General features: G+C 40.6%; 1 protein-coding gene and 1 long non-coding RNA gene across 2 annotated transcripts in view; both read right to left on the bottom strand.

Annotated features, from left to right (window-relative positions):
* LOC103524550 (ATP-dependent RNA helicase DDX55) overlaps positions 1-18379 on the bottom strand; it is a 35363-nt gene that overhangs the window by 2954 nt on the left and 14030 nt on the right. Inside the window, 6 exon segments of the mRNA XM_026819928.1 lie at positions 419-726; positions 9270-9416; positions 16243-16423; positions 16897-17076; positions 17667-17755; positions 18111-18239. Coding sequence (XP_026675729.1) covers positions 419-726; positions 9270-9416; positions 16243-16423; positions 16897-17076; positions 17667-17755; positions 18111-18239 — 1034 coding nt within the window.
* Positions 12961-13601, bottom strand: LOC113465420. The gene is made up of 2 exons (XR_003390145.1): positions 13466-13601; positions 12961-13020 (listed from the first exon to the last, which is right to left on the bottom strand). It is a non-coding gene; the product is annotated as an uncharacterized LOC113465420 (long non-coding RNA).

An 18379-nucleotide genomic window follows, 5' to 3' on the forward strand; every position in this document is an offset into this window, starting at 1 on the left:
CTTCAAATGCTCACTTGTAAGGTATGTCAACTTTTTGCCAGTCCACTAAAAGGAAGAAAACTACTTCAAATACTCACTTGTAAGGTATGTCAACTTTTTGCCAGTCCACTAAAAGGAAGAAAACTACTTCAAATACTCACTTGTAAGGTATGTCAACTTTTTGCCAGTCCACTAAAGAGAAGAAAACTACTTCAAATACTCACGTGTAAGGTATGCTATTAAAGTCAACCTCCACGGCCTCAAACCCGCTGACATCCTTGTTCTTCAGCTCCGGCATACGGGGTAACCTCAGCAGGCCAAAACTGTACGCACAAGCCATCAAGTCCAGATCTTTCACCTGCAGTAGGAGACTACACTCGTGTTTGCCATAAGCTTGCACGTAGGACACGAAAGCGCGGTTTGCGCTTCAAATACTCACTTGTAAGGTATGCTATTAAAGTCAACCTCCACGGCCTCAAACCCGCTCACATCCTTATTCTTCAGCTCCGGCATACGGGGTAGCCTCAGCAGGCCAAAACTGTACGCACAACCCATCAAGTCCAGATCTTTCACCTGCAGTAGGAGACTACACTCGTGTTTGCCATAAGCTTGCACGTAGGACACGAAAGCGCGATTTGCCTTATCAAACATAGCACGATCTGAGAGTTGTAGCTGGCGAACTTGAGATAGGATGGAAGAGAAGGTGTCTTCTGAGACGGGATGCGTGGGTAGGAGTTCTAAAGATACCTGCAATTATTAGGGGTTAGGTGGTAGAGAACTTGCTAAAAAAGTGGAATTCGATCCTCATATATGGGAAAATTTGACCACATAATAATGTAGCTCTAAGGGTTAGGTGGTAGAGAACGCCTCCGGCGTTAAACTCGCCTAGTGGTTACCTTCCACTCAAGAGTCTATTATTAATTATTAGTAAGACGAAGCCTTACCTTCTGATTATTCTGAGTCTGAGGGACATATAGGTACATACCTACTATCTATTCGGAGAACGAACCCTATTTGTTTAGAATAAAATTAGCTGCGTGGGTAAGAGTTCTAAAGATACCTGCGATTATTAAGGGTTAGGTGGTAGAGAACTTGGTAAAAAAGTGGAATTCGATCCTCATTTATTGAAAAATTTGACCACATAATAATGTAGCTCTAAGGGTTAGGTGGTAGAGAACGCCTCCGGCGTTAAACTCGCCTGGTGGTTACCTTCCACCCAAGAGTCTATTATTAATTATTAGTAAGACGAAGCCTCACCTTCTGATTATTCTGAGTCTGAGGGACATATAGGTACATACCTACTATCTACTCGGAAAACGAACCCTATCTGTTTAGAATAAAATTAAAAAAAAAACCGGTGGAAATCGAACTCGCGACCAAGCGCTGACAAGGCAGAGCCGCTACACTCCAACTAGACTGGCTCATCGAAAAAAAAAAAAAAAAAAAAAAAAAAAAAAAAAAAAAAAAAAAAAAAAAAAAGACTGTATCATTCTCATTACAGGCCCGCACTGCGTCCGATCAAGTGAACAGTTTCAAATGGACAGTTCTGCCCCCCATACAGCAGAAACTGTACCGTCTAGTCCACGCAGTGGGAATTGAACCCGCGACCTAGCGCTTACAAGGCAGACTACCTTTCAAGTTAACTAGGCTGACTGTTGTTCTAAAAGACTGTATCATTCTCATTACAGGCCCGCACTGCGTCCGATCAAGTGAACAGTTTCAAATGGACAGTTCTGCCCCCCATACAGCAGAAACTGTACCGTCTAGTCCACGCAGTGGGAATTGAACCCGCGACCTAGCGCTTACAAGGCAGACTACCTTTCAAGTTAACTAGGCTGACTGTTGTTCTAAAAGACTGTATCATTCTCATTACAGGCCCGCACTGCGTCCGATCAAGTGAACAGTTTCAAATGGACAGTTCTGCCCCCCATACAGCAGAAACTGTACCGTCTAGTCCACGCAGTGGGAATTGAACCCGCGACCTAGCGCTTACAAGGCAGACTACCTTTCAAGTTAACTAGGCTGACTGTTGTTCTAAAAGACTGTATCATTCTCATTACAGGCCCGCACTGCGTCCGATCAAGTGAACAGTTTCAAATGGACAGTTCTGCCCCCCATACAGCAGAAACTGTACCGTCTAGTCCACGCAGTGGGAATTGAACCCGCGACCTAGCGCTTACAAGGCAGACTACCTTTCAAGTTAACTAGGCTGACTGTTGTTCTAAAAGACTGTATCATTCTCATTACAGGCCCGCACTGCGTCCGATCAAGTGAACAGTTTCAAATGGACAGTTCTGCCCCCCATACAGCAGAAACTGTACCGTCTAGTCCACGCAGTGGGAATTGAACCCGCGACCTAGCGCTTACAAGGCAGACTACCTTTCAAGTTAACTAGGCTGACTGTTGTTCTAAAAGACTGTATCATTCTCATTACAGGCCCGCACTGCGTCCGATCAAGTGAACAGTTTCAAATGGACAGTTCTGCCCCCCATACAGCAGAAACTGTACCGTCTAGTCCACGCAGTGGGAATTGAACCCGCGACCTAGCGCTTACAAGGCAGACTACCTTTCAAGTTAACTAGGCTGACTGTTGTTCTAAAAGACTGTATCATTCTCATTACAGGCCCGCACTGCGTCCGATCAAGTGAACAGTTTCAAATGGACAGTTCTGCCCCCCATACAGCAGAAACTGTACCGTCTAGTCCACGCAGTGGGAATTGAACCCGCGACCTAGCGCTTACAAGGCAGACTACCTTTCAAGTTAACTAGGCTGGCTGTTGTTCTAAAAGACTGTATCATTCTCATTACAGGCCCGCACTGCGTCCGATCAAGTGAACAGTTTCAAATGGACAGTTCTGCCCCCCATACAGCAGAAACTGTACCGTCTAGTCCGCGCAGTCGAGGGCAGGGACGGACTGATTAGGAAAATGCAACAGCTGGGGTCTGGCAATCAGCCTAGTTAACTTGAAAGGTAGTCTGCCTTGTAAGCGCTAGGTCGCGGGTTCAATTCCCACTGCGTGGACTAGACGGTACAGTTTCTGCTGTATGGGGGGCAGAACTGTCCATTTGAAACTGTTCACTTGATCAGACGCAGTGCGGGCCTGTAATGAAAAGATAGTTAAAACAAACAAAAAAAGATTAGTGTTTCACTGCCGTTTTTATTTCGTAGCAAATGAAACAGCTGCTACATTAGACGCATGTGGTCTGTGTCGTAGCATACCTAGAATGATAGTCTTTTTACCAAAACAGCCAGCCTAGTTAGCTTTAAAGGTAGTGCATCTTCCTTGTAAGCGCTAGGCCGCTAGGTCATTGGTTCGATTCCCACAGGGGGCGGATTTTATCCTGAGCGGATAATGTTCGGTATAAAATTCTCTCTTCGATAAGACCTTGGGCAGTTACAGTCCCCTCTATCAAACCTCTTACAAAAAATAATAATAATAATAATAATAGTTTTTATTTCGTAGCAAATGAAACAACTCCTACATTAGACGCATGTGGTCTGTGTCGTAGCATGCCTAAAATGATAGTCTTTTTACCAAAACAGCCAGCCTAGTTAGCTTTAAAGGTAGTGCATCTGCCTTGTAAGCGCTAGGCCGCTAGGTCACGGGTTCGATTCCCACAGGGGGCGGATTTTATCCTGAGCGGATAATGTTCGGTATAAAATTCTCTCTTCGATAAGACCATGGGCAGTTACAGTTCCCTCTATCAAACCTCTTACAAAAATAATAATAATAATAATAATAAACATTTGTATGTAAACATGGGATTTCCTGTGACATAATTTGTATAACAGACCGTAAGAAAAACGCACTTGATCATTATGACAGTTTGAAGTAGCATAGATGAGACGTAAAGGCTGCGAAATTTTTTTGTAAGCGCTAGGTCGCGGGTTCGATTCCCGCCTGGGGCGAACTTTATTCTAGTGGGCCACTCCCACGGGAATTCGAACCCGCTACTACCAGAGATTAGAATCTCCATTAAAATAAGGCGGTCAATGAACCGATTTTTTCCTTTAAAAAATGCCGTAGGGCCGTATACAGGATTTTGTCGAGGGGAGGGGGCCGAGAGTCCAAACACTAGAGGAGGAGGGGTGGATGTTCCAAATTTTCGGAGTCCTCTAAATACGGCCCTGGCTTATTGGATAAACAATAAGTAACAAAAAATTTCTTCACAAAATACCTACCAGTCCAAAAAAAGGCTCCCAATTAAAAAAAAAGTCCAAATAAAACAGCCTCAAAAAAGTAAAAGTCCAATAAAAAATTCAAAAATAAAAACAAGCAAAATCAACTCATCGTAAAAATCAACTCTTTACATTGTAATAAAAAGTAAATTAACACAGATATTAGCTGCAGTTGTCACTTAGACACTAAAGAGTTCCTATCTCTCCATTGGGATAGGACAAGATTTAGGGGTGGATTTCACTCCGGATTTAACAATAGAGCTTAGAGCAGCGATTCCCAAACCAGGGGCCGCCAAGGACATCCAAGGGGCCGCAAGACCACCTGGAAAGTTAGTTATTTTTGATTTTCGTCTGAAAACCCCGTTTTATACAGGAAAGGATAGCTTGATAACGGTTTGACCTTATGGATTTGAAACTTGGTAGAATGAGGAATTTTAATTGTGTTAAGCGTAAGTGCTTGTCACAAATGTGGTTCCCTGCTTGATGCACTACGTTAAATTTTATGACTTGACTTGGACTCGAACCACCAACCTCCAGATCCGAAGTCCACCGCGCTAACCACTACACCACTGAGGTTGGTGGCTAACAATAGAGCTTAGAGCAGCGATTCCCAAACCAGGGGCCGCGAAGGACATCCAAGGGGCCGCAAGACCACCTGGAAAGTTAGTTATTTTTGATTTTCGTCTGAAAACCCCGTTTTATACAGGAAAGGATAGCTTGATAAATGAGGAATTTTAATTGTGTTAAGCGTAAATGCTTGTCACAAATGTCGTTCCCTGCTTTAATGCACTACACTAACTTTTATGACTTGACTTGACTTGGACTCGAACCACCAACCTCCAGATCCGAAGTCCACCGCGTTAACCACGACACCACTGAGGTTGGTGGAATGGATTTGAAATGGATTTCATGGATTTGAAACTGGGTGGAATGATAAAGACGGCCTTCAGGTTTTAAAGGGGGGCGGCACCTTCAAGATAGAAAAAAAGGGGGCCGCGTAGTTAAAAGTTTGGGAACCGCTGGTCTAGAACAATAACCACCCACTAAATGTTGCCGCTGATAAGATAGCCGGGGTACCTGGATGTACCAGACAGCTGCGGTTGGGTGGAAGAGCTGGACGGAGAACGGCTGAGAAATCCCTATAACAGGGTTTATACGCTTTTCCCGGAATAAAATTCCATGACTATTCCATGAATTTTCCAGAAAATTAGGGGGTGGAGGTATTTGAAAATCAGTAAGATCACCCCTTCATTTTAATTGAAATATGCAGAATATCAATGGATATGAGCGGGAATGCGCCGCAGGCCGTTTTCCGGATATCCTTGATATTTAATTTGAATATTTTTAATTTTTGGCCGGGTCGCAAATTCCATGACTTTTTTCAGGTTTTCTCTAACTTTTCACGATTTTCCATGACTTTTTGGCCGATTATCAGATTCCATGGCTTTTCCAGGTCGCATATAAACCCTGCTATAAGCTAGTCGACGCAACGCGGTGTTCCTCAAAGCAATTTTTCACTTCACATTGCGTTAGGCCGCGGGTTTGATTCCCGCCCGGGGCGGCTTTTATCCTGAAGGTTCGTTCTCGGCTGGCTTTTTCCTATCCTGTCTTTCTTCTCTCTTCGATTTCAGTCTTGGATCCGCAGAGCACAGCCAATTGGACTTTCATGTGTCCTCCACCGCTTCAAATGCTTCGTCAAACTTGTCCTCAGTTATCTGAAACAATATGTTGTTTTTGTTAGGAAATTTTTTTGACTACTAGGTCATTTCACCTCTGGCTTCCCAAATTTACCTACAATATCACTGCTGGCTTCCAAGGCAGGACAGGAGACAGGAGTTTAAGTGAACTGAGTTCATTTATTTATACAACTTTTAGCCTATTTTCCTTTCGTAATGTGAATGTACATTAGCTTAATTCGAATTTTTCTTTCTCTTACATTACGTTTTCCTACCTTTACATTAACTTCCCCTCCTCTCCTTTCACGAATTTTGTAATGTGGCTTTTCCTCGGATTACGATTCGCCATATTGTTTTTTTTTTTTTTACTACTTCCTTCTACCTCTGGCTTCCCAAATTTACCTATACTATCCCCTCCTCTCCTTTCACGAATTTTGTAATGCGGCTTTTTCTCGGATTACGATTCGCCATATTGTTTTTTTTTTACTTCCTTCGTTATTTTTTATCCCCACCACCAAAAAACGTAATGTTAATGTATGTATGTGTGTGTATGTTGCAAATGTCGGGATCTTTGACCATTAGGCCATTTTTCCTCTCGCATTCCAATATTTCCCTACAATGTCATTGCTGGCTTCCAAGGCAGGATAGAAGTTTAGGTGTGAGGAGTTCATAGGGGCATTCAAGGAACATAAAGGACAGATAGGATTTATAGAAAAAAAGGTGGTGAAACAAAATGGAATGGAATATGTATGGAATTATTATGATTACCAAGTCGGATTATATCTGGGTTGAGACATTCAGATTGATCATTAGACCACTATTATAAAAGGAAAATGGGCTTTTTTACGACTTAAACTATCATGTTTACAAAATAAGAAGAAATGACTTCATAGGACTATTTAAGGAACATAAGGGACAAAAAGGAATAAAACTAGAAGGTTAATGAACTGTACCTCGGAACCGTTCTTCCATTACTTTGAAGCAGATTCTTTCACATCCGAAAACGGAAAAGTTTGGCCAGAAAATTTCCGTCCCAGCCGGGATCCGAATGCGGCCCATCCAGGTTGAGAGTCATTGCTCTTCAACACTCGGCCACAGAGGCTGGACAAAAAAGTTTTCTTACCATCAGTAGGGGAAAATAATAACAGTTGGCTTTTTTGTTCTGGTAAATAAAAATTAATCTGGTAAAACAAAAGAAAGCGATTATCATTTTCCCCTATTGATTTTAAGTTGTTTCACAAGTTTTGTGTATATCCTTAAAAGTTACCAACTCTTTAATCAGGTTTCTTACCTTTTTCTTCTTCAGTTTCTTCATAAGAGCAATGTCCTTGGCCAGTTCTCTCAGATCCTCTTCACTCACTGCGTTCCTCTTCCTCTTCTTCTTCTCCACGCCACTCGCCTCCTTCTGCTGTTTCACCTCCTTCCTCTTCAGTCTCTTCTCACTGGACGCCTCCTTCTTGGCTTTCTTTTCCGACCACGCCACGGTTTGTTTCTTCTTCTTGCCTTTGCCCCCCTTGGGCTTGGCGTCCGGCCACTGCCCTGTCTCCTCGTAGACCTGGAGGTTTTTCTTGCGCTTCGCTTCCTTGTCTGGATTTCTGGAGGAGGATTGACAATATTAAGGACCGTTTACACGCTACGTCTTAAGGCCCGTTTCCACTTGTCGTGAGTTTCATCCGATTTTTTCCCGAATGTCTTGCAGGCAATGTAATTTCAATGGGCGTGTTCCCACTACAGGACACTTTTTTTTTTTCTGAACAACACAAAATGTTCTTGTAGGCAATGTAATTTAAATGAGAGTGTTCCCACTACACACGACACACGACACGTGGAAACGCTTTAGACCTAGGTCTCAAGATTAGATTGTCTGAAAGACCTATGTCTGTCAGGCGGTCTGAGCGTGAGTGGCAAGCATTAGCTGATATATTCGTTAAGCTTAACCCAACTTTTTGCCAGTCCACTAAAGGGAAGAAAACTACTTCAAATACTCACTTGTAAGGTATGTCAACTTTTTGCCAGTCCACTAAAGGGAAGAAAACTACTTCAAATACTCACTTGTAAGGTATGTCAACTTTTTGCCAGTCCACTAAAGGGAAGAAAACTACTTCAAATACTCACTTGTAAGGTATGTCAACTTTTTGCCAGTCCACTAAAGGGAAGAAAACTACTTCAAATACTCACTTGTAAGGTATGTCAACTTTTTGCCAGTCCACTAAAGGGAAGAAAACTACTTCAAATACTCACTTGTAAGGTATGTCAACTTTTTGCCAGTCCACTAAAGGGAAGAAAACTACTTCAAATACTCACTTGTAAGGTATGTCAACTTTTTGCCAGTCCACTAAAGGGAAGAAAACTACTTCAAATACTCACTTGTAAGGTATGTCAACTTTTTGCCAGTCCACTAAAGGGAAGAAAACTACTTCAAATACTCACTTGTAAGGTATGTCAACTTTTTGCCAGTCCACTAAAGGGAAGAAAACTACTTCAAATACTCACTTGTAAGGTATGTCAACTTTTTGCCAGTCCACTAAAGGGAAGAAAACTACTTCAAATACTCACTTGTAAGGTATGTCAACTTTTTGCCAGTCCACTAAAGGGAAGAAAACTACTTCAAATACTCACTTGTAAGGTATGTCAACTTTTTGCCAGTCCACTAAAGGGAAGAAAACTACTTCAAATACTCACTTGTAAGGTATGTCAACTTTTTGCCAGTCCACTAAAGGGAAGAAAACTACTTCAAATACTCACTTGTAAGGTATGTCAACTTTTTGCCAGTCCACTAAAGGGAAGAAAACTACTTCAAATACTCACTTGTAAGGTATGTCAACTTTTTGCCAGTCCACTAAAGGGAAGAAAACTACTTCAAATACTCACTTGTAAGGTATGTCAACTTTTTGCCAGTCCACTAAAGGGAAGAAAACTACTTCAAATACTCACTTGTAAGGTATGTCAACTTTTTGCCAGTCCACTAAAGGGAAGAAAACTACTTCAAATACTCACTTGTAAGGTATGTCAACTTTTTGCCAGTCCACTAAAGGGAAGAAAACTACTTCAAATACTCACTTGTAAGGTATGTCAACTTTTTGCCAGTCCACTAAAGGGAAGAAAACTACTTCAAATACTCACTTGTAAGGTATGTCAACTTTTTGCCAGTCCACTAAAGGGAAGAAAACTACTTCAAATACTCACTTGTAAGGTATGTCAACTTTTTGCCAGTCCACTAAAGGGAAGAAAACTACTTCAAATACTCACTTGTAAGGTATGTCAACTTTTTGCCAGTCCACTAAAGGGAAGAAAACTACTTCAAATACTCACTTGTAAGGTATGTCAACTTTTTGCCAGTCCACTAAAGGGAAGAAAAGAAAAAAAAAATATGTGTTTGAGTACAGGATACATTCTTAAGGTGTGTCCAGACATAGTTGACCAATCAACATCACTTGATGTCATTTCCGAATGAAGCAAGGGTAGGCGTCCTCGTTAGGCATCAACATGACTAAGGCCCGGCCCGTTTGTCCTATGCGAGCCGTGCGTCCACATCTGTGTACAAAACTAGCGGCCGACCCTGGTACATCGTATTGTATTACCTGCGGCGAAATAAGAGTATGAATAGTATGATTTTGTAGGTGGAGTTAAGGTAGAAACACACTATCACGTCACGTGAGGTCATCGGGGGGGTCAGAAAAAAAAAAATATGTGTTTGAGTACAGGATACATTCTTAAGGTGTGTCCAGACATAGTTGACCAATCAACATCACTTGATGTCATCTGAACCATTCACAATGCCTCAACAACATAGGTTCAAACCTTTGGATAGACCTATACTGCTGTGCTATGCAAAAACACTGTATGTCAAAAAAAAAAAAATGATTTTTGGTGCCAAATGGTTCCTATGATCCTAAATTTTGATCCTGTATATTTTTTTTTTTCTTTATCCCAAACCCCTTAATTAAAAACCACTAAAACGTGTTGCCATATGTCAAAAACGTATGTTTGCCGTATAGATTGAATTGATTGAAATCTTTAAACTTGATTTCCCGAAAGTAGGGTTTTTTGACGTATGGCATTTTCCCTTAGCACAGCAGTATATAGAACTTGGAGCCCAGATAACAACTGATATTTTCCACCCATTTTACCCATCGGGGGGGGGTCAGAAAGATGTAGTTCAAAGCATTCCGATTATATTGTAGGTAATTTCGTACATGATAGCCACACTGCCCTCACGTCCCGTGAGCTCACGTGACGTAATACATAGTAGTGTATTGTATCGATGGGAAATTGAGGCATGCCTTTGAATTATCACCATTTTGAATCAGGATGACAATCTTAGATTACAAAAAAAAAAAAAATCTAAATCGGTCTTTAAGGTATGTCTACATTGTCGAACTGTCAATCGACATTGATGCAACTTACTAGAAAATTATAAATCCATATAAAGTAAATAGGTAAAAATTAAAGGATTTTGGTGAAGATTTAGTGTGAACGTATTTCAGTTGGTAGACCAGAGTCTGGACACTGCTTACTTACCCAATCCACACAAGGTATGTCCACACCGCGCGCCATAAGGTCCGTACACACCAGAATGCCATAAATTTCCAAAAAATCAGCCAATCAGATTGAAAATTAAACGGAGTTTACCCTGACTGTGTGGCCGCCGGCCTAAATCTCACGACAGCTGGAAGAATTCTCCTTACGACTCCATCTTCTCTCCACTAGGGGCGGCCGTTTTCACCCCCGAGCTTTGCTGGACGGCCGGCTGATTCGTCTGAACCACTTCAAGTTGTCAAGTAGAATGTACAAAGTGAATGAAGAGAAAGTAAAAACACTGTGTTTCCACTTGTCTTTTGGTACCTCTCCCGGTAACTTGAGAAGGAATCTTTTTAGAGTTTTTTTTCAATTTGTTAAAAAGCTGGGGAAACACTCGAAATCAAGGATCTTCACCTTTAGTTTATCTTCTATTTCTACTTCTTTTATAACTCTATATCTAGTTTTTCTTCAGTTTCAAATCTTCAGTATTCCACTATTTCCACTCCACTTTGCTCTTTGCTTTTTCTAATTTCTAATTTTATTTTTAAACCTAACCTCAAAAATGCACATGTTGATAATGCACATGGAGGTTCAGGACCCATGGACACTTCATTGCCCGGATAGTAAAGTAAGCCAACTTTTCAGTGGCGTATCCGTGAAAACATTTTAGAATATTTTACAACTTCACATTCCGCAAAAACATATTTCGAGATTTTCAAGCGTTCTCTCAAATTTGAGTTACGTTACTATACATACGTTATTAATTAGGTACATTCGCAACTATCAACATTTAATTTAGTTGTCATTTTTTTTTTTTTTTTAAATGTCCAGGAAGGAGCTGATCAATCTGTGAAAAGAAAAAACTGTAAAAACGAAAAATAAGACAAGAATAGATCCATTTTAATTGAAAAACAATTTTATTAAGTTAGTAAATAAAAAAAGGAACAAATTTGCTTTCAGTCTCGTTAAAAAAGGGAGAAAAGGGGAATTTTATATTACAATATTGGGGACACGTCCTTTCTAAATCAAACTGAAGGTATACCTGATGGTCAAGGAATTCTAGAGGGGGAATGTGGGTAATTGACTCACAAGCACACAAAATACCTAATGTAGGTAACCTAACTAAATTACGTACATAGGTAATTACATTTTTATACCTAAACATCAAAATTGGCAAAAGTATACCTAATCCTAAAACCTCTCTAAAACCACTCATTCTCCACAAAACTGCTTTTCCTCTTACTTCACACTCCAGGTAGGGTTTGAGTTCAATTCACGAAGTAATCTGACTTGAATAAGTCGGGGGCTACAAAGTAAGTTTAAATTCAATTCAAGTTAAACTCTCGAAAATAGCAATCTGATTGGTTGATTTTTATAAATTTCCGAGGTAGGGTTTGAGTTCAATTCACGAGGTAATCCGACTTGAACAAGTCGGGGGCTACAAAGTAAGTTTAAATTCAATTCAAGTTAAACTCTCGAAAATAGCAATCTGATTGGTTGATTTTTATAAATTTCCTGTAGGTAACCTAACTAAATTACGTACATAATTACATTTTTATACCTAAACATCAAAATTGGCAAAAGTATACCTAATCCTAAAACCTCTCTAAAACCACTCATTCTCCACAAAACTGCTTTTCCTCTTACTTCACACTCGAGGTAGGGTTTGAGTTCAATTCACGAGGTAATCCGACTTGAACAAGTCGGGGGCTACAAAGTAAGTTTAAATTCAATTCAAGTTAAACTCTCGAAAATAGCAATCTGATTGGTTGATTTTTATAAATTTCCAAAAAATCAGCCAATCAGATTGAAAATTAAACGGAGTTTACCCTGACTGTGTGGCCGCCGGCCTAAATCTCACGACAGCTGGAAGAATTCTCCTTACGACTCCATCTTCTCTCCACTAGGGGCGGCCGTTTTCACCCCCGAGCTTTGCTGGACGGCCGGCTGATTCGTCTGAACCACGGGTATGGCCCGCTCTCCAGCACCAGCCTCGACGGCTTTCTTCGGCGCCTGAATCGACAGCACGCCGTCCGACGACAGCTTACTCGAGATGGCGTTGGCGTCGACGCTGTCGGGGATTTTGTAGCGGCGCGTGAACTCACGTGAGATGAACCCGTGCTGGTCGGAGCGTTCTTCGTGCTTGGCGTGAACGACGATGTATTTATCGACGACTTTGACGTCGATCTCTTCCGGTTTGAACTGTTGAACGTCCAGGTTGACCTGTAAATCAATAAATAATCAAACGAGTAGGTAAAGTTGACCTGAGAATCAAATAACAATCAAATGAGTAGGTAAGGAAATCAATCATCAAAAATCAAGTTGCCAGCCTAGTTTGGTTGGTAGCGCTTTGGTCTTGCAAGCGCTAGGCCGCGGGTTCGATTTCCGCCCGGGACAGATTTTATCCTGAAGGGGTAATGTTCGTTCTCGGAACGGCTGGCTTTCTCCTATCCTGTCTTCCTTCTCTCTTCGATTTCGGGACGATAAGACCATAGCAGTTACAGGTTACAGTTCCCTCTATCTTTAAAAAAAAAAAAAAAAAAAAAAAAAAAAAAATTTTTCCTTTTTTTCTTCCCACCCTTTATCCCTCTATCCACTTTGTTCGGGTAGGCGAGGTCCTCTAGCTCGTTGAGCAGGTAGGGGATCAGAGACATGATGGATTGACTAGAAGAAAAAATAATTATAATCCCTAATGAATTAAAGTGCTAGGTCTACATATTAAAGTAAAAAAAAGACCCAAAAAACACAACTCCGAGTACCCGACCCAAAGTTGTGACTTTCCTTTTCCTAGCTCAGCCTAAAGGCTAAAGGGGATCTAAAAAACGCGTGCTGTTGGGTGTTTACTGTTGAGTCCGATTTTGATGTTCACGACGAAACGACATTTGACCGTAGAAATGTTGTGCCCACCTTTGGAGATCCCGTTGGAGCCCTTATTTCCGAGTTCTCGAAATTTTCTTAATAGGTAGGTACTACCTACCTATACTTATTCGAGTGACGTAAAAAAGCGTAAATGGAAAAGTGGGGAGATTAGGTAAGTGAACAAAGTAGGTAAGTGAAAATAAAATACGAGAACAGGAGTAGAGGGTAAGAATTGTTGAAAAAAATTTACCTTCGTTTAACTTATACGCGGAACACAAAAACTTTGATGAGAAGAACAAAAGTTGGAAATTTCACTTGAAAAACAGATAGAAATAATCACTTCACTTGAGATAATTACTTGAAAATATTAAAACACTTCGATGTTTTTCTTGCGCTTCGCTTCCTTGTCTGGATTTCTGGAGGAGGATTGACAATATTAAGGACCGTTTACACGCTACGTCTTAAGGCCCGTTTCCACTTGTCGTGAGTTTCATCCGATTTTTTCCCGAATGTCTTGCAGGCAATGTAATTTCAATGGGCGTGTTCCCACTACAGGACACTTTTTTTTTTTCTGAACAACACAAAATGTTCTTGTAGGCAATGTAATTTAAATGAGAGTGTTCCCACTACACACGACACACGACACGTGGAAACGCTTTAGACCTAGGTCTCAAGATTAGATTGTCTGAAAGACCTATGTCTGTCAGGCGGTCTGAGCGTGAGTGGCAAGCATTAGCTGATATATTCGTTAAGCTTAACCCAACTTTTTGCCAGTCCACTAAAGGGAAGAAAACTACTTCAAATACTCACTTGTAAGGTATGTCAACTTTTTGCCAGTCCACTAAAGGTGTCCTGATTCAACTCTATAAAAAGTATTATGCGATTTGAAGTACGGCAAACGTACAAAAAGACGTACGTCAGAGAGTCGGAAGTCGGAACGTGAGCGGTGGAAAAGCTTTAGACCTAGGTCTCAAGATCAGATTGTCTGAAAGACCTAGGTCTCAAGATCAGATTGTCTGAAAGACCTAGGTCTCAAGATCAGATTGTGAGGTAGGTATAAAATAATTAACTTCCTCACTACAAAGTTCCCAAAGAATATTAAGGATCTACTCACCTTGTTGCCAGCCTAGTTAGCTTGGTTGGTAGTGCATATGCCTTGTAACCACTAGGCAGTGGGTTTGATTCCCACCTAGGGTGGATTTTATCCTGAGGGGATAAGGTTTGTACCTTGGAATGGCTGGCTTTCTCCTATCCTGTTTTCCTTCTTTTTTTTTTTTATTTTGGAATGATAAGACCCTAGCAGTTCCCTCTATCAAACCTCTTGGAAAAAAAACTCACCTTGTTTGTAAAGCTTTGCAATATCCATATTGACTGAGTTGCCACCCACTATTAGGAGCTGACTCACTTCGGGCATGTTGGCACAGAACTTTTCCACAATCTCACTCGTCTGTGTCGCCAGCTCTCTTGTTGGAGAAATAACGAGTCCAAGGATTTCATGTTTTTTCAATGGTTTGTCTTGATGCCTTTTCTGTAAGAGGGAGAAGTTTTCTACTTTTCTTGTTTTATCCACACCGTTCCAATATCCTTGCTTGTCAACTTGAAATTTGAGGGGTTCTCAAATTGTGGTTTTGCGATTTTCTAGAAACTCCCAGCATCAACAGGTAAATTACGTTCGCACAAAACACAGCCCCCAAACTAAACTTGAAAATCAAATTTGCCTCCCTCTCACATTTCTTTATAATACCATGACAAGCTTGGGGTCAGAAAGGTGCAGTACAAAGCATTCCGATTATATTGTAGGTAATTTCGTACATGATAGCCACACTGCCCTCACGTCCCCTGACGTAATACATAGTAGTGTATTGTATCGATGGGAAATTGAGGTATGCCTTTGAATTATCACCATTTTGAATCAGGATGACAATCTTAGATTACAAAAAAAAAAAAAAAAATCTAAAGCGGTCTTTAAGGTATGTCTACATTGTCGAACTGTCAATCCACATTGATGCGACTTACTAGAAAATTATAAATCCATATAAAGTAAATAGGTAAAAATTAAAGGATGTTGGTGAAGATTTAGTGTGAACGTATTTCAGTTGGTTGACCAGAGTCTGGACACTGCTTACTATGGATTTGAAATGGATTTGAAACTGGGTGGAATGATAAAGACGGCCTTCAGGTTTTAAAGGGGGGCGGCACCTTCAAGATAGAAAAAAGGGAGCCGCGTAGTTAAAAGTTTGGGAACCGCTGGTCTAGAGCAATAACCACCCACTAAATGTTGCCGCTGATAAGATAGCCGGGGTACCTGGATGTACCAGACAGCTGCGGTTGGGTGGAAGAGCTGGATGGAGAACGGCTGGGAAATCCCTATAACAGGGTTTATACTCTTTTCCCGGAATGAGATTCCATGACTAGGTATTCCATGAATTTTCCAGAAAATTAGGGGGTGGAGGTACTTGAAAATCAGTACGATTACCCCTTCATTTTAATAAAATATGTAATATGCAGAATATCAATGGATATGAGCGGTGAGCGGGAATGCGCCGCAGGCCGTTTTTCGGATATCTTTGATAATTAAGTTGAATATTTTTAATTTTTGGCCAGGTCGCAAATTCCATGACTTTTTTTTAGGTTTTCTTTAACTTTTCACGATTTTCCATGACTTTTTGGCCGATTATCAGATTCCATGGCTTTTCCAGGTCGCGTATAAACCCTGCTATAAGCTAGTCGACGCAACGCGATGTTCCTCAAAGCAACTTTTCACTTCACATTGCGTTAGGCCGCGGGTTTGATTCCTGCCCGGGGCGGGTTTTATCCTGAAGGTTCGTTCTCGGCTGGCTTTTTCCTATCCTGTCTTTCTTCTCTCTTCGATTTCAGTCTTGGATCCGCAGAGCACACATTGATGCGACTTACTAGAAAATTATAAATCCATATAAAGTAAATAGGTAAAAATTAAAGGATGTTGGTGAAGATTTAGTGTGAACGTATTTCAGTTGGTTGACCAGAGTCTGGACACTGCTTACTTACCCAATCCACACAAGGTATGTCCACACCGCGCGCCATAAGGTCCGTACACACCAGAATGCCCCCCTGGGCACCCCACGACCTGACCTCGGCAAATATCTTGTGTCTGCGCTCACGCATCTTGCCGTGTAGCGCGAGTATGGGAGGCGCGGGAGAGGTCTCGGTAGCAGCCGCGCTAAATATACTGCAAAATAGAAAAACAATACAATGGATTACAATAAATTTTTGCGAAAAGAATATCGATTTTTAACTCCATACACAAAAAAGCCCAATCCGAGGCTTAGGTGTAGGGGCACACAGCCCTAAAGGATGGGTTAGGCTTCTACGAATACAATAAATTAGAATAAAATAGCTTGTAGTTTTTTTTTTTTTTTTTTTTTTTTTTTTTTTTTAAGGTTTTATCCCCCCCCAACCGAGAAGGTTTTTTTTTTTTTTTTTTTTTTTTTTTTTTTTTTTTTTTTTTAAGGTCTTATCGTCCCGCAATCGAAGAGAGAAAGAAGACAGGATAGGAGAAAGCCAGCCGTTCTGAGAAATAACATTATCCATTCAGGGTATCTTCGATTTCGGGACCATAAGATCTCAGCAGTTAAAGTTCCCCCTATCAAACCTCTTTTTTTTAATCCCAATTCAAACACAGTTTGTAGTCCTGTCCATTACCTGTTGAGTACATAGGAAAAGTACTCGACCGCAGCACAAGTAGAGAGGAACACAATGTATTTCAAGTGAGAGTCCTGGGTTCGAATGAAACTGATGAGGGTGGCAAGTTTTAGTTTGGGCTCTACGATCATGTAGTAGTTGCTTAGGGTGGACGGAGTGGATAGCTCGTTGGATACCGATCTGAAATAAAGAGAAGATAGAATTAAAAAAAAATCAGCATTTTTTTTAAAAAAAAAAAAAAAAAACAAACAAACATGGGAGCTAAAAAAGGCTGTTTCTTGGAAGGTAAGCACTAGGAAGTAGGAAGTCAAGTTCCTGCCTATATGCTAAACAGATAGGGTTTGTTCCCAGAACGGCTAACTTTTTCCTATCCTGTCCTCCTTCTCTCTTTGATGTTGGGACGACAAGACCTCCGTTGCCACGAATACCCATATTGAACCTAAAATAATAATAATAATAATAATAATAATAATAATAATAATAATAATAATAATAGTAATAATAATAATAATAATAATACACACTTGGATTATACAATCTGCTTGTTTGATTTCAAAGTTATCAGCCAATCAGATCGCCTCAATGTGAACACTAAGGTACCAGGGTCCAGGCTAGGGTCGTTGGTCTATGGTCCATGGTACTCGGGTCTATGGTCGGGTACTCCGTTGTGAACGCGCACTCAGATGACCCACCTCAGTGGTATAGGTAGTGGGTAACAGTGGTGTGAAGAATAATTTATTAATGAAAATATTAAATCCTTTTTCACTCACGTTTCTCCTGTCACATTGGCAGCATTGTTTTTTTCTTTTACTGTCACCATTACAGGATTCCTCAGTCCTGCCCTGATCAGAAGTGCAACCTGGAAATTGATTGAATAATTTATTGATTCATTCATAATTGATTGATTGAATAAAATAACAATCAGCCCAACACTCTTATTATAAGAGCATGGGGCTCCCTTTTTGGGGTTATTTTGACAACATATCTGACAATTGTTTGTAGATGCCTATTACAACTAGGTACCTATCTGAGAAGAACCTAAACCTTGTCTGTAGTTTTTTTTTTTTTCTGGTTCTTTTCAAATAATGGTATTTTATTCAAATTTAATTATGAAATTAGGTAGGTACCTGCCACCTACTTTTTTACTTTCCTTATCCTATAGGAAGAAAGATAATGTTTTTACCTCTCGGTTACAAAGGTGGGACACTACTTACCTGTTTGGTTTGGGTCGCTGAAAACAGGCCTGTGCGTCGCTGAGCAGGTAGATACTGGAAGATGGCATTCAGCGACTTCTCAAAGCCCAACTCCAGGAGTCTGTCTGCCTCGTCTAACACAAGCATTTCCTGGAGAAGAAAAAAGATAAATTTCATTTATTGACTTATTGATACTTACTATGGATAAGATGGAAACATTTTGGTTCTATTCCTCCCTAATTATTTATATCTTTTTGGTACCAACCCAAATTTCACCAAAATTTCTTCTT

The sequence above is a fragment of the Diaphorina citri genome, unplaced genomic scaffold, assembly GCF_000475195.1.
Source record: "Diaphorina citri unplaced genomic scaffold, Diaci psyllid genome assembly version 1.1 scaffold103, whole genome shotgun sequence".
Lineage (NCBI taxonomy): Eukaryota > Metazoa > Arthropoda > Insecta > Hemiptera > Psyllidae > Diaphorina > Diaphorina citri.